At 44.3% G+C, this 15,564-nt stretch overlaps 1 protein-coding gene across 2 annotated transcripts in view; it reads left to right on the forward strand.

Annotated features, from left to right (window-relative positions):
• The first annotated feature begins 9,181 nt into the window (after positions 1 to 9,181).
• Positions 9,182 to 15,564, forward strand: part of Pcsk5 (proprotein convertase subtilisin/kexin type 5) — a 409,270-nt gene continuing 402,887 nt past the window's right edge. For both annotated transcript variants that reach the window (XM_057777813.1, XM_057777814.1), the window contains exon 1: positions 9,182 to 9,834. In XM_057777813.1, the coding sequence (XP_057633796.1) occupies positions 9,637 to 9,834 (198 nt within the window). In that variant the 5' untranslated portion in view covers positions 9,182 to 9,636. The remainder of the gene's footprint in view (positions 9,835 to 15,564) is intronic.

Here is a 15,564-nt window from a genome sequence, read left to right on the forward strand (position 1 = left end):
GTTCAGCTTGCCTCTAAAAAGGAATATCTAGACATGAAAAGAGCTGTGTTTTAGCAGGGGAAATGTTGTATTTCTCTTCTTTTTAAACTACTGTAAATATATTTCTATTATTTCATTCTGATGAAAATGAGGGTGGCAAAAGTCAGAGTGGGGAAATATTTTAGAATAATGTGAAGTGAAAATTTAAATTTTCCATAAAGGGAAGAAGATGACATTAAACACACCCCATCACAAACATTTACTCATTATTATATTATTATTATTATTATTATTATTGTTATTGTTGTTGTTGCTATTGTGGCTGGGTCTTCTATATTCTAGACTGGCCTCAAATTCTCCAGCATAGGATGACCTTGAACTTCTGAATTTCCTGCTTCCACTTCATGAGTGTTTGAATTATGGGCATCATTTTGAGTCTTTTTGCTTCATTATCACAGTTCTATTAATAGTTAGGCATATTAGGCATGTGCAAGTATGTTTGTGGTATGGAGGAGTCAGGGTTTAAAAAATGTCACAATGGGAAAACTGATCTGCCAACAGGAGCCACTACAGAATAAACATGTTCTTGAAATCTTCCAAAGGCTCTTTTTATAACAGCATCCACCATAATGAATGCCAGCAGACATCTCCGTTGTTTCTCTTAAACATGGGGTTTCATCATGAGGAGTATTTCACAATCCAACTCATCAGCCCATCTGTAGGATCTGAGTAATTAGCAACTCAATTCCACTTTCAGCCTTGACACTTCTGGGCAGGGTTGATTTGGATATCCATCTGGGAAGAGAAAGAAGGATTTACTGGACTCTGAGGTGGAGAGAGATGAGGGGGAGAGGTGGGAAGAAACTGCCTTCTAGTGACAGACATGGAGAGGCTAGGAGGGGAGTCTCTAGACCCTTCTTCTCAAATGACAACAGAACTTTCCCACTAAGTGACTGGTGAGCACAGAGATGAAACAGAAGTTCCTTTAGGGAGCTTATCTTGGTAGAGGGATGGTGAATTTGGAGTTCACGATTCAGAAAGCATGAGTTACAGTCCAACCACCATCACTCACTTGCTGTGTGTAGGTGGACAAACAATTCCACTAAGCCGGTTTCCATTGCTCTAGAGAAACTGGTAGCTATGAGAGCGTTAAAATAACGACCATGTCTCTGTTAATCTCACGTGTCACTGTGAAGAGCAAATGTGATAGCAACTGGAAAGGACTTTGAAAAGTTTATGTGAAAGCTGTCATTGTGCTCTGTGGGCATTAATCGTCAGAGTCAGGCAGGGTTATTCTTTATCCAAAGCCATTTGCCTTCGCCCTTAAATTTCAGCTTAGTCAGCTTCCCCCTTTTCTCATCTAAATGTTTTTGGGAGAATTTTGCTTTGAGTTGGCATGGCAGAAAGAGCCTGTTCCTATGTGAACGCTACTTGGCAGGGAGTTTATCATTAAACACATAGAGAACAAATAACAGGAAAAACTGCCTAGAAAGCCCAGTGGAGGTAAAAGGGCTACAAGATAATAGAATATTGATTAGATAATTTGCCTCGGTGTCATTAGTTTCCACATATAACCCCAACCGCTTCTGAAAGAATTAATCTGCTAAACCCACAACTCCCCCAGAACACACTTGGGCAGAAAAATTGTTTTCTCAAGTGTGCAAGGTGTTAATGGCAACATCAATTCCATAAAGATCCAGGTCTTTTATGCAGCCAACACTGTGGCCCTGATTTGTTAAGGTCCTTTGGTTAGCCACTGTCTTTACTACCAATTTTACTTTCCTGCTCCACCTTATGTCTACTATGCCACTTCTTTGCATCCTGAAGTCTAAACTTCACCCATCCCTTAAGATCTTTTCCTAATACTGTTTGCCCCAGTTTTACAGAATGTCAGTGTTCTGCATTGCTGACATTTTCCAAAAAATTCTTTTCATTTTTCATGTTGTTGCCAAAATGTCAACATGCAAATAGTTCACGAACTTGCCAACTTGTATCTGTGCGGACGCACACAAAAGGACTACGATGGCAGGATCAGAAGTGATAACGGGTGACGAATGGATTTCCTGCTTTCCTGCCGTGGTTTCAATCTTTGCTCACCCCTCACAGTTTAGTGTCTTTCTGGAACTTGAAACATGTTCTCACTTTTAAATAAATAAGCAAAGAGTCGTAGGAGAGAGAGTTCTCCGTCCCCGAAGGCAAGCTGTGTCGTGGCACAGTGTGATCCGGAAATTCAATCTCAGCTTCACTGACAGAGGCAATATTCAGCCTTTGTAGAAGCAATTTACATTCTAGCCTTATTTAACATATCTATGAAACAAGAGAACGTTGTTCATATTTGGAGAACAATTAAAGAAAGTCCGCCTTTGCCTTTAATCACTCCTTAGACTCTTGGCTCATGAATTGCGAGGGAAGTCAAATTAAGTTACTGGACTTAAAGAGTAGCACTTGCCAGGTTTCATATTAGAATATGATTTCCTCCCTGTCTTTATGCAATATCTATTTTTGAGTAATGATAGGATCTTATAAATATCAATGAAGAATATCATGCACTTTCAGAAATCTGAAGTCTGAGCTTTCTGCTGAATGTATTCCACTGCTTTTTAGGAAAAACAACCTTATTGGTAAGTTATTCTCAAGTGTAAGATAACCATTTGAAAACAGAACTTTGCTGCCGTTCTTGGTGTATAAAGTGGTCGCCATAAGTCTCAGCTGAACGCCTCGTCCAGGAAACGGCTACTGAGAGGGTTGGCTCTTGAGGACAAATGGCTTTATTGTGAATCTAAAAACCATGGGAACAAAGAGGTTTACATTTTGCTTGTGTAGTATTAGAAGTCTCAGATGAGGGCCTGGAGCTTTGCAGCAACAACAAGAAGAAGAAGACTGTGCAGTGCTTGAGTAATAACTACAACCTGCAGTTATACCACAGAGGTGGGATGGATTGTGCCCCCATACAATGATAGTGATCTACACAGTTTCGAAAGTGATCGAACATAACAGAGTCACACGTCATGTGATGTCATCTCAGCTCAGCTCCCCCAGATAACAATATGCTCATAAATTTAAAGGGAGCTGAAAAATGAATGTCACCGGTTAGGTGGTAGCCATTACCACACCATAGCACAATGCATTCCTCATGTTTTGGATGCTGCTGGCCTAAGAAAGCACTACATTCCAGGTGTATAAAAGTAGAGCACATGCAGTTATATGCTGTCAGAGCTTTCCAATTTAATAATAACTAGGTTACCTGCTTATGCACATACTATATTTTTATTGTTATTTTAGATTATTCCTTCAAATTATTTAATGAGAAGTTTATTGAAGAACAATGTCATGTTATGCCAGCATTAGCTTCATATATCTCTTGTTTACCCTATGTTGTGGTTTGAATGCAAATTGTCTTCATTGGCTCATGAGTTTGAATATTTGAACCCCAGCTGGTCATGCTGTCCTGGAACATTGTGAAATCTTTAGGAGGTAGAGTTCTCACTGGAAGCAGTGAGCCATTAGGGTGGGACTTGCAGGTTTGATAGCTGGGCACCATTCCTGTCCATGCTCTGCTTCTTGCTTAGCTGAGATTTGAGGAAGTGACAATTTCTAGCTCCACACTCCTGCAACCTGGAGCCATCCACCATGGGTACCTTCTGCTCTGGGATGCACTGGGTTCTCTCAAACTGTGAGCCACAACAAAGCTTTCTTTCTCAGAGTTGCTTCTTATCAGGCATTGGGTCAACAGGCACCGAGAAAAGGAATAAAGATGCTGTGTCTTTTGATTGTGCTGAGGGGCTACAGCAAGTGAGCAACCTGGAGTGTGTACATTTGGGTCAGTTTCCTCTTCACAAATGCCTTAAGGCTGCAGTGTGGGAAGGGATATGTTTGTACTTATAAAATGGATTTTCTTAGTCTATCTTGTTTCTGATTAGCATTTCGAAGTCACAGTGAGTGTGTATCATTTTAGAATTTCTCACTTGGGGACCAATGAATGAGAGTATTCCCTTAGAATGTGTTCTAATTCCTAAGGCATTTTAGCTTCATCTTCCCAATAAGACCATGTTGTTGAATTGGTTGTTATTAAAGACCTGATTCTCCGGGAGAAACCAGAGAATAAAAAAGACAATTAAATATTTAAAAAGACAGACTCCAGAGCCATTACAGAGAGAGCAAATCTTTAACCCCGAACTTCAGACTTGGGGAAGGAGAACTACTGTAAGTTCCACAAAAGCCTGGCTAAAGAGTGAAGCCATCTTGAAAAGAGAAAGAGAATGGGGTGGGGCTTACTCTTGTTGGAGCGCTCCTGCCATTGCCTTGTGGACCTTGTCTTTCTGATGGGTAAAATCTCAGGCTCTAAAGCCGTTCCTTTCATTTCCTCCATCCTTTCCCTGACCACTTTACCACCAATTAGAGACTCAAGGAAGGTGGGAGCACAGTAACCCCATCCGCCACTTCCATCATGAAGGGGACAGTTGCTGTGGGACCAGCTAGATGGAAACCAGAAGCTAGGAAAAGACACTCAAGCTGTCTCATTTCTTTCCTGTTTGAGAGAAATAACTCATCCACAACCTTCACACTTCCTGTTCCAATCGGAAAGCTGTGTAAGTTAGCACATCAAAGATGACCTCAGAGGCACCAAATGTGTTGGTATCACATTAAGGAATGAAAACACGGACTTCCTTTTGGATTAATTTGACCAAGAGTGAGCCCAAATGAATCACTCTTTTTTCTCCTGTGTGTTCTATCTGTACTTTGTGATTACTGACCCGTCTGTGTCTGTTTGTCTTTTTGCTGTCCCCAACAAAGAGTTTTGTTCTGGATTTATTAAACATCACACACACACATGGCATGGAAAAAGAATGGAAGATTTTTACAGAAATTTTTAACAAGAATTTTACTCAGGGAGAAGTCATTTTACTGACCCCAACCAATTCAAATAGCAAACATGACCACAAACAGACCCAACACATTCTCTCTAATATGAATGGCGGATATCTGTTGTATAATGTGCTTCCAATATGTTGGCCGCTTTTAGCAAGCAATTACCACATCCATACATACTTATATTACTCTGGGTCGGGGATATGAAACAGTATGTAGCTTAAATTAAAGCTATGCATTGGCTGAGGTTGTAAACGCTCATTACATGGGCAATCCAAGGCATAGTAAGGCTGGTTACATTGTTCTCTTCAAGGCCCCTTAAACTTGAATAGGCTGGGTAGCCTAGCAGGTTAAGACAAAATGACCCAGGAGGTATCATTAGCTTTGCTGCCACATCTTCCTAAAGTTCAGTATTTTTTTGGTGTAGGGGGGATCTCTACAGATATTGTCATGAAACCGTATCACCACCGAAAGCTTCCTGAGGATCAGTTTGTCACTGCAGGCTTTAAATGCTTAGAGAAGGTAGTCAACAATGCCCTTTTAAGTCAACTTCGAACATGTTAAAGAAATAACTCAGGCTTCCTAAGGCTTGCAGGATGTGTCCCTTCTTAAGATCACAGAATATATATTTCTGTAGTAAATGTGACAGCAAGCTTCGAGCTAACCTTTGTCTTGGGGATGTTATGCATCGTGGATCATATTTTTAAAGCAGCGTTGGTTCAACACCTGAGACGTCTGAGGGGAAGTCAAATGTCTGTTTTCCTGATTGTGTTTGTTTGGCTAGCCTGAGTATATATGAGGCTAATGTTAATTCTAGTTCATAGCACACTATTGTCATTGACTAATGTAGCCTTTTCTCTGTTTTATTTGTATTATTCTTCCATCTAACTTATTTTTCTCTGATTAGATTACTGTCTTTCAAAGTGGCTTTCTATTGAACTTGTGATTTTATCTATTAAATAAAATTGGATGATGTGCTATCTAAGGTCCCCTTCAACTTTGATATTCTGTGAATGATCCTGGGACTTGAAATATATTTGGCTCAGCGCCTGGCATATGACAAATGCCTAATAGATGTGGCTTATTTGCATAACTTATTACTATTACCATTATTAAATCTGATGAATTTTTATTACTCTCCCTGAATTTCACATATTCGAAAGCTGTTTGGGATCACGTGACTGGGTGACTCTTCCACTGAGCTGTAAAATATACAGCTCCATTTTTTCTCCTTGGTCAGCTCCAAAGTATCCATTATGAATTTATCATTGACTTACAAAATTTAAGCCTAGAAGGAATTTAAAGGTTAATTTTCATCTGGGAAGACAGGAAGCATCCTATAATGCAGAGCCTTCCCAGAATAATTCCAGTGTGCAATGTCAAGATACGCCCTTATGGAGTTCTTGTTTACTTTGACACTGCTGCTTAGAGTCCACGTAATGTTTATTTTAGGTCTTGGCGGAGAGGCCAAACACTAGTGGGGCCTCATTGTGAAGTCATATCTTATAGGTATTATAAGACAGGGTAACAGTGTAAAACTGTCTGACTTCACACCATATGGCAGTTATCGAGGGAATATCTATGGTCAGATCTTAAGGTGCTATTCTTTGCATACAAAAAAGGCAGTGTTCATCCACCTTGGACGTGGACTGCCTGTCTCTAGTCAGGAATGGTGTACTAGCCACCATTATGCCATCAGCTCCCTTTCCCTTTAGTTTCTGAGTATTTGTTATAAAGCTGACTGTCACAACCAGCACGTACCTAAAGGTACAAAATAAACCAGTCCTCTTCTCTAGCTGTTGGTCCTTATCTGAAATCTGCATTCCTGACCCAGGGAGACTCCGCTCAAGGATGTGAAGGAGCTAATGAAGACTCTAAATCAGGTGAAAGTGTCTTTATTAAAAGACAGAGATGTCATATAGATACATTTATTTGTTGTGTGTGTATGCGTATGTGGTGTGTGTGCATGCATGGTGTCTGTGTGTGTCTGTGTGATTCTTGTGAGGGTTAGAGGATACCTTGCTGGAGTGGAGTTCTCTCCTTTCATCATGTGGGCCCTGGGGGTTGAACTCAGGTTTCCGGGTGTGGTGGTAAATACCATCTCATCAGCTGGACATTTTTTTAAAATATACTTATATCAAAGAGTAAAAATATGTTCTTTAAGAAACTAAACCTTGGTGCAAGTATTGACTAAGTGATTTCCCCCAATTTCTACCTTTGTCGTGTTTGGGTATGCCAGGCAGGACACACATGTGGAACGCAAGAGTGTTAGTGAAGAAACGTAAACACAGAAAAAGAAAATTAATAGTGAGCAGTTTTGTCACACTAGGGAAACAATGTTTAGCCCTCAGGAGACTTGGGCATTCCTCTTTATTTCATTCACAAGCTCAAACCCAGAGGCAACAGGGCCTTCAAGAGAAGTGTTTTTTATTTGTTTGTTTGCTTGCTTGCTTATTTTTTGGTGCATGTGTGCTGTTGAGAGACTTCCAGAGTCCTAGAGAGAAATCTCAAGGCCATGCTTCAAACTTGACTCTCAAAGTACTTTGAGCTGTGAGCCCTCTCCTGCTGAACAAGGTCAGACAAGTCCTTTTGCCCCACAGAGAGTGAATCCCCCCAATTCTGTCCCTTATGGACTTGCTGAGAATAGATCTTCAGTGAGCTCCTCTTGCTCTCTCTGGAGCTCAGCCACTTTGACCAGCCTAGCTGCAGAAGCTCAGGGTTGCAGTTAGCAGTTGACAGACCAATCTCTCTCCCTCTCTCCCTGCCCTTTACTCTGTAGTTCAAGGTGTGGGGGTTAAGAGCTGTGTCCAAAGGGACTGGTGAGTAGCCAGACTACATCAACACTCTAAAACCAAGCAGAGTGCCTATGTTTCTCCCTTTACAAAAACAACGGGAATAACAATGAACCACATTTACTCTTGAAAATTCTGAGCCTAAATTCCACTAATATTTTGTGTGTGTCCGTCCGTCCCCCCCATCACAATGTTCAGCACAATGTGAGAAGAACCATACCAAATCCTCATACAGATGTGTTAAACCAGCCAAATAAACCAATCAATAGATACACATCCTTCTGAAAAGGGTATCCATTTTTCTCATCTACCTTTGACATGCAATATAGGGATAATGTTATTTTGAGTTTGTCAGATTCAAAATTATAGCATGTTTATACAATATGCAAAATGCCATAAAATGCCACGGCACTAGTAGAATTAAGTTTGCAGGTATGCTTCACATAATAAAATCATCCTGCAATGGGTTAATCTCAGACACATTCAACTAGTGTTTAGGCAGAAAGATAAGGAATGGGAGAAGAGGGGAAAGGGAGGTGGGGATTCAGGATAGTCAGTCCTTTTAAGGCCAAGCGAACCATTTCATGAGGTCTAATTTTTCTTTTTTACAGTAAGCAACTCTTTGGCCCCTCACCTGCAATAAGACAGTGTGGTTGGAGAAGCTTGAAGAGGCCCAGCAGGGTTCCCTGCTTTGTCTGAAGTCATTGTGCTTTAACACAGACGCGGGATTTCATCGGACTTTCTCTGTGATCCTTTTTGTAGTATCATCCTTCACCGTTCCCAAGTCATGTTTGGAAAGTTGGAAAACTCCCTTTGATGAGGAAGATGAAGCCCATTCCACGAATGGCCACTCCCTTGGAACCGACACTTGCCCATCCTCTACTATTCAGATATCCCTAGAGCTATCTTTTCTCATTTCGAGCCTGGGATTTCACTCTCCTGTGATGCTGTGGCTGAGTATCAGAGTATCTCTAAAGTCAGCAGGCGACAGACTTGGCTTTGGCTTTTGTAAAAGTGGATAAGACTTTAACTGTCCTGTGTGGCAGCTTCTCCCAGGAGCAGAACGTGCAAAATAAACAGTTGCTGAAAAGCATAAAGAATCAGTCGAGTGAAAATCTCGAGTTATTTGTTCAGCAATTGAGACACCAGTGACCTTAAAATGCTTAGTACAAGATGTTTAGAGCCGGTATGAATGAATCTTTGCCATGCTTCCGTCTTATCATCGTGTAAATCTTAGACTTTCCAGAGTAGTGGCAAATTAATTCAAATCCATACCGGTGGAGAGAGAAGAATAGAAACCAAGACCCTATGGGTGCTCTCTTCTCAGCTCTTTGGGGCGATTGGGCTTTGCTGTCCCCAACCCTAGAGGTTACAGTGGGGAGAATCGGGAGGCGCTAGGACCTGGGTGGCGCCTGGCTGAGTCGGGCTCGTGGAGGCGGAGGAGTGGAGGAGGGAGGGGAGGGAAAGGAGGGGTGCTCCGGGGGCGGGGGGAAGTCATTTATGCGGAGCGGGCGCCGCTACCGTCGCCACTCACAGTCGCCGCGCGCTGCTCAGAGCCTGAGGGAGCGCAGCGAGCGAGCGGGCGAGAGAGCAAGCGAGTAGCGGGGGCGCCTGGTCGTTGTCTGAGCTCGGGCCGGTCGTCTCCACCGCGCTCCAGGGCCCCCCGAGAGGAACAAGAGGCAGCCGAAGAGTGCAGGAGCGGAGCCCCAAGAGCCCGCGGCGGAGGCGCCAGTCCCACTCCACCTCCTCCTGTGCCAGCCGGGGAGTGCTCGCCCACCGCCCCGCCGGCCCAGAGCCTGTAGCCCGGGTCCCCGCTGTCCCAGGGATGGTCTAGGAGCCTGCAAGGGGCTCGCAGCTCCTCTCCCGGACTCTCTGCCTCCTACCGACCGCTCCCCGGTTGCGCGCCCCGCCGGCCCAGGCCGGAGAAGTTAGTTGTGCGCGCCGCTTAGCGCGCGAGCCAGCAGCCCGGCGAGCGAAGCTGCGAGGTGCCGGGACCATGGGCTGGGGTTGGAGGAGCCGCTGCTGCTGCCCCGGACGGCGGGACCTGCTGTGCGTGCTGGCGCTGCTCGCCGGCTGCCTGCTCCCAGTGTGCCGGACGCGCGTCTACACCAACCACTGGGCAGTGAAGATCGCCGGCGGCTTCGCGGAGGCCGACCGCATAGCCAGCAAGTACGGATTCATCAACGTAGGACAGGTAACCCAATTCCCGGTGACTCAGGCACTGCACCTAGAAACTGTTGGGGACTTCTTGTCCCCTTTCCTTGGACCCCTCCCCCTTTTCCAGATGTACTTCTGCAACTGCGGCCCGAACTCCGGGGCGATGCTCTCTCCCGGTCCTTGCACAATCACACGCATGCCCCGAAGTTGCTGGGATCCCTGTTTAATTTGTTTTTTATAAGCTGTGCGGGACAGGTAGGGTCTTTGGAAAATCTGGAGTGCCTCTGCCCTGACTCAGACTCGCCTTGGACCTTTGGACAGTCCGGGAAGGCTACTAGCTTGAGGAAACACCCCTGCGAGTAATCGTGGCAGGGAAGGTAGAAACCTTTGCGAGGCCAAAGAGTGAGAACGCCTCTGGACCCAACTAGGAGGGGGGAAAGCCTGGATTAACCTCTTGGGCCACAGAACTGCTGGGCTCTGGTGAGCCTGGAGCGCTTCAACTGGAGCTGGGGTGGGAGGAGAGAGGAAGGGGGCGGGACACCAGAAGGGAAGCACGAATTTAGAGGGGTCCTGGCTGCTGGTTCGCCTGGCTGGGATCCAAATGTGGGCCCCCCGGAGCTGGGTGGGGAGGAACCTGGGAGACCTTGAAAGCCACTGGCTGGGTTCCGCTAGGGGAACTTCGGAATCTTCTATTGGGATGGAACGTGAGGTACCCTGTTGCAGCGTGTCGCAGGAATGTTTTGATGAGGTGCCTTGGTGGGTTTTCGATCCATTCGCTATCCTGAGGGAAATGCCAATACATTTTTATGGGACCCTGGCCAGCGCTACCGATTTGTATTCTGGCCTAAAAGCCCTGGATTTTGTCCTCTTTCCTATGTCCCTACCAGAAACAGGACTGGAGAGTGCTCTGTAAGTGCCCCTCCTAAGGACCTCACAACTTTGAGACTGATCCAAGGAGGGAGTCCTGTTGTAGCTCAAATGGGGTTGAGTGTAAAACCCAAGGGCCACAGGGGCGTTTTGGAGTGTTCCAATGGTGCTTCGAGACCACGGGGCTCCTAGGAAGGTAACCATTGGTGTTGATGAAGCGAGAGAGCACAGATGATTTCTGAGACCATTTCGTTTGAACTCCATGCGTGCGTGCGGCTCTGGCCACTGGGGGAAAATCGACTGGGGGAATGAACTCCTTTGCCTGCTTCTAGAAATAAACTGGGGAGGAGCTGTGTGCATACAGAGGACAGAGAGGGAGGTGTTGCTCTTTACCCTCCCGGAGGAGGGAGGATGTATTCCAGAGAAGCCAGTGGAGGGCTGAGACCAGGGCAAGGGGCATGGTTTATGTCCCTGTCGCTTCTTTGGGTCCCCTGAAGAAGTTAGAACACCCAGTCAGATTTTGTTGCCCGGAGTGCCTGCCACCTGCAGGAGAATTACCTCTTGGGGTTCTATTGACCTCTTCTGTGAAAGAAACACGGGGTCCATTCAGGTCTTTTAACCAAACCTTACAGTTTAGCACCGAATAAATCTCAGTAGTGCCTACAGGAATGCTAACAGACATAAAGAACACATCTGTCCAATCTTTCAGGAGACATTTTCAGTTCGGCCAACATTAAGCATCTTCTTTGCCAGCCACATTTGGAGGCTAAGTTCTCAAAGCCATACTTCTTCAAAAACAACCGTGGTGCATAATGGGCATAAAACAGACCAGGACACTGGGACAGGAGACTGACCCCAACTGTACAGCCATGATTGGAATCTAAGACTCTGGTCCAGGATGGCTCCTTTGGGGATCTTGTTGCTTAAAGAATCCTTCTATCCAGTGTGCAGAAGGAAAGAGTAAAATCTCCCTTTCCCTGAATTCTAGTTGGTAGCTCAGTAGACTGGGGCCAAATATCCAGTCAGTGCTCACTAATATTTGCTTAGAAGGACCTGGACTTGTTGATAATGGGAGGTTTCTTAACTTGCAAGGGTAGAGAGACACTTCTGTCCTCCTGGACTCAGAATTGAGCTAAGATTGCAGAGTCCAGTGGCCTCTAGTGAGAGGGCAGCACTGTTCTCTCATCCGCTTTGAACAAGCAAACATGTCAGTGTCCTATAACCTCTTCTGACTTTTTACAAATGTCTTTATAGCAAAGAGCCACGGCTTTCCATGTCAAAAGTAAAACCAAGGAAGTTTATATACATGCCACTAACTACTATTTACTGTAGTTTTTACAATCCCATTGTGGAAATAAAGCTCTCCCAGGAGTTACAGAGGAGCGCTGAATTGCTGCAATAACTATTGTGAAAAGATCTGCTATTGTACAGAGTAAAACATTTTCAGGCAAATCAAAGGAGCACAAAGCTTTTGGCTTAGGCGGGGTAAATTGAGTTCCTGTGTGCACACCATCATGACACTGTAAAGGGACAGAATGTATTTCGTATTCACCCTTTACTGCACTGACCTTTTAACACTTTGGCCATCCTTCTGTGATTCTTTCTTTCCAGCAATAAACAAGCCATGTTTCAGCTTAGGGCAGTAAATAATTTGCCAATGTTTCTGGAATGTTTTCATGTTTTGTGCTGGGGGTCCGGGGAGTTCGCTCATGTATCACAAATTCGATCAAGAACTTGTTTATTATTTCTGAAGTCATTTATGATCATGGCAGCATGTATATGTATATATTCAGTATGATATTCTAGGCGAGGAAAGTAGTGAATTTTTACCATGGTAAAGCTACAGTGTTGACTGCCTACTTAGACTATCAATGCAGTGTTTTGTGTAGCATGTTAGCATTTAAGGGTAAGATTTCTGGCCTGGAGATTTCTGCAGAAAAGTGAAGGTGGATCTCTTTTCTTTTCCGGGAAGATAAGACATACAGAGTAATGGGAGAAGCAATCAAACAAGCAAAAAGGATCTCTAGAAGGGAGCAGTAATGGAGGGTTGTCTTGCCTCTGGTTAAGGAGATAGCATTATGTTTTCTTAGGTTTTATGAATGGTTTATGTTTAAAACTCTGAAGTGATGCCTAGCTATAGTTATTGCTAGTGGTTGTTCTTGTGTCAGCATATATCAAGTTTTGCTTGCTATGTTGGCTGTGGGATACCTGGAGTTGGCAAGCTGAGCTCTGAATAGGAGCCCCTGGAGTATCTAGAACTACCAACCCATAATGGGGTGCCGCAGGGTAGGTGATATGCATGACTGTTGGCGTGCCTGGGGTAAGAAGAAGCAGCCTTTGTCCACTGCCACTAATTGTATCCTCCGAGTCTTTGAGTTAACAGCCTACTGGTTAGGGAATGGAAATATAAAGGAATAAGGTCAGGTACATATTATTAATTGTTGGTAGACGAGATCTGTATAGAGAGGAATGAATTTCTCGTTAATTGAATCTGGGAGAAGATCTCTTGTGAACAGATGGTTTGCGGTGCGCAGTTGCTGTATTTATCCTTCTATGAATTGCCTATAATCATTGATTCCAAGCCGGAGATTACCAATAGCAGCCCTCCTCACCACCAGCCATGTCATGTTTTCGAGCAGGTTTCCAGAGGGGTAAAGCCAGCTGGAAGCTATCCTGAGATTTGCTTTACAGGGGACTCCCCCAGTAAGCATGTGGGTGTGGAGACTGCAGAGGCCACTAGCGGGAAAGTCACTGAACTTAAGGGCACCCCTGTGCCTCTGTCTGTAAGATGATAAACCTTGAGATAACAGAGCAGGGTCGCTATGCGCTGCTCAGCACACAGGCTTGTAGTAAAACGTTCCTTGAATTCGAATCAGAGGGGACAGGTTGAAATAAGTGAGACCTAACTGTTATTTAGATATGGTGAAAGGAGGACTTTTTATTTTTAATGGAAGATATGTAGATGTCAAGGGAAGTAGATCTTCCATGGCTGAGTTAGGTGAGTTTTGTACACGAGGAGAGTGATTTTCTATTTCATTTAAAACTGTTTCAAAAACAGTTTTATGTTGGACTTAAACGATGAGAGCCGATGGCCCTGGATGGTACCATCTTCCCTTATTTACCTTTGCTTGAGATGGAAGGGAGGAAAGGGCCGTTTGTAGAGAATGAGGGCTGGGGATGGAGCTTAGTTGATAGAATTGTACGAAGAGCTGAGTGCAGTTCCTAGTACCCCATAAAGTAGGCACACTGGTGTACGGATTGGGAGTTCAAGGTCATCCTCATCTATATCGTGAATTTGAGGCCAATCTGGGCTACATGAGATCCTCTCTGAAACTGAAAATACTGAAGGATAATTATATCATATTTATGTATATTATAAAGTATTTTGCATTAGCATATTGTGTTTAATCACATTTGAATTGAAATGTTAAGACTGAATGTTATTTGTACACGTAAACTCAGAATGATTTTCCAGATAGGTAGGAAATGATCTTGAGCGGGAAGAACCTTGTTCAAAGATGCTGCTGCCTGGTTTCCTGGTTAATTTTGGCCTGTGAATAATAGGATTCTTAAATGCTGACAAGTATCAGAGAGTGAGTTCTGGGTATTCATGGCTAGCCCGATAGGCTGTATGCAAATGGACTAAGTTTCCCTGGTAAATCTGTAGGCATGTTGTAAGCGGGAGAGTAGATGCATGGCTAATCCCATCTGATCCCTATGTGATACATCTGGCCTTGCACAGGATAGCTCTTCACAGCCAAGAACCTCAGCCCTGCCTTGGCTAGCTGCTCTCACGTGACATGTTTCTCATGATAGACTGAACCAGAACAGGGAAACCTGGACTAGAAAAAGCCATCAAAGGCCGTAGCCTGACGATGATGGAGTGTGTGTGGGAGTCTCTTGTCTTAACCTCATAGACAAAGAATGGCTTCTATGAGGCCTTTGGGGTTCTGCTTAGCTTTAGAAAAACATTTCTGTGAGCCCCAAAGCCATTGAATTTGCCTTATCACAATCTCTCATGGGCTTTGTTCCAGAGGTTTTAGCTTTAAAGGTCAGCCAAAGAAGCAGGATAGTATGCTGGGAAAATGTCCACAGAAAGGGAGTCCTGACCCAGAGACACCCCTTGGGATGGGAGGGGTATTTGTGTTATTCGTTCAAGTCCTGTGAGGTAGAGTCTGGATTCTTCCCAAGGCTGAAGCGTCTCCAGGTATTGTTTTGCCTGGCGATCACATCACTCAACTCATGCAGGTTGGTTTGATGACAAGCTGCCTTTGGCTTCCCGTGTCATAAACATGAATGCCTCTGGACATTCATGCATGCTGGAAGATAGTCGGTGCTTATGTGTTTGTCCATTTTGGGTTTTATAAAAATAAACACTGCACAGTTAAGGATGAAATTACTTGTGCAGTGTTCTTGTTAGTTTCTGCAGAGCACAGCCCTACATCTGAGAGTACCAAAGACAGCAATTAATATCAATAAACGTGTTGATTGAATGAATCCTGAGAGAAAAATGAAAGCAGAAAGAAAACAAGAGTAGAGGTGTGTGTGTGTGTGTGTGTGTGTGTGTGTGTGTGTGTGTGTTCGTTCCTTTGCTTAACTGACCTGGCCCTGGTCCTTGTTTATAAAGTAGGGCACCGCTGTTCAGCTCATTTAGGGGGTTGCTGTTAAAATCAGGAGCACTGATAATGAAGATGGATATTTGGCTAAAATAGTGCACCAAGAGCATTTTACGCTCTGTAAGGACCCTAGAGAATGACAAGACCTGCTCACAGGAAAACGGATGAACATTGTGGTTACTGGGAGTCCTGTGGAGCGGAACAGTTGTGATTTTCCAAATTTCTGTGGTCTCTCTTCAGGATGTAATCAGGGACAAAAGGCAGAGGAGCCAGTATTGTGCCTG

This window comes from Chionomys nivalis, chromosome 8 (genome assembly GCF_950005125.1).
Source record: "Chionomys nivalis chromosome 8, mChiNiv1.1, whole genome shotgun sequence".
NCBI classification, from domain to species: domain Eukaryota; kingdom Metazoa; phylum Chordata; class Mammalia; order Rodentia; family Cricetidae; genus Chionomys; species Chionomys nivalis.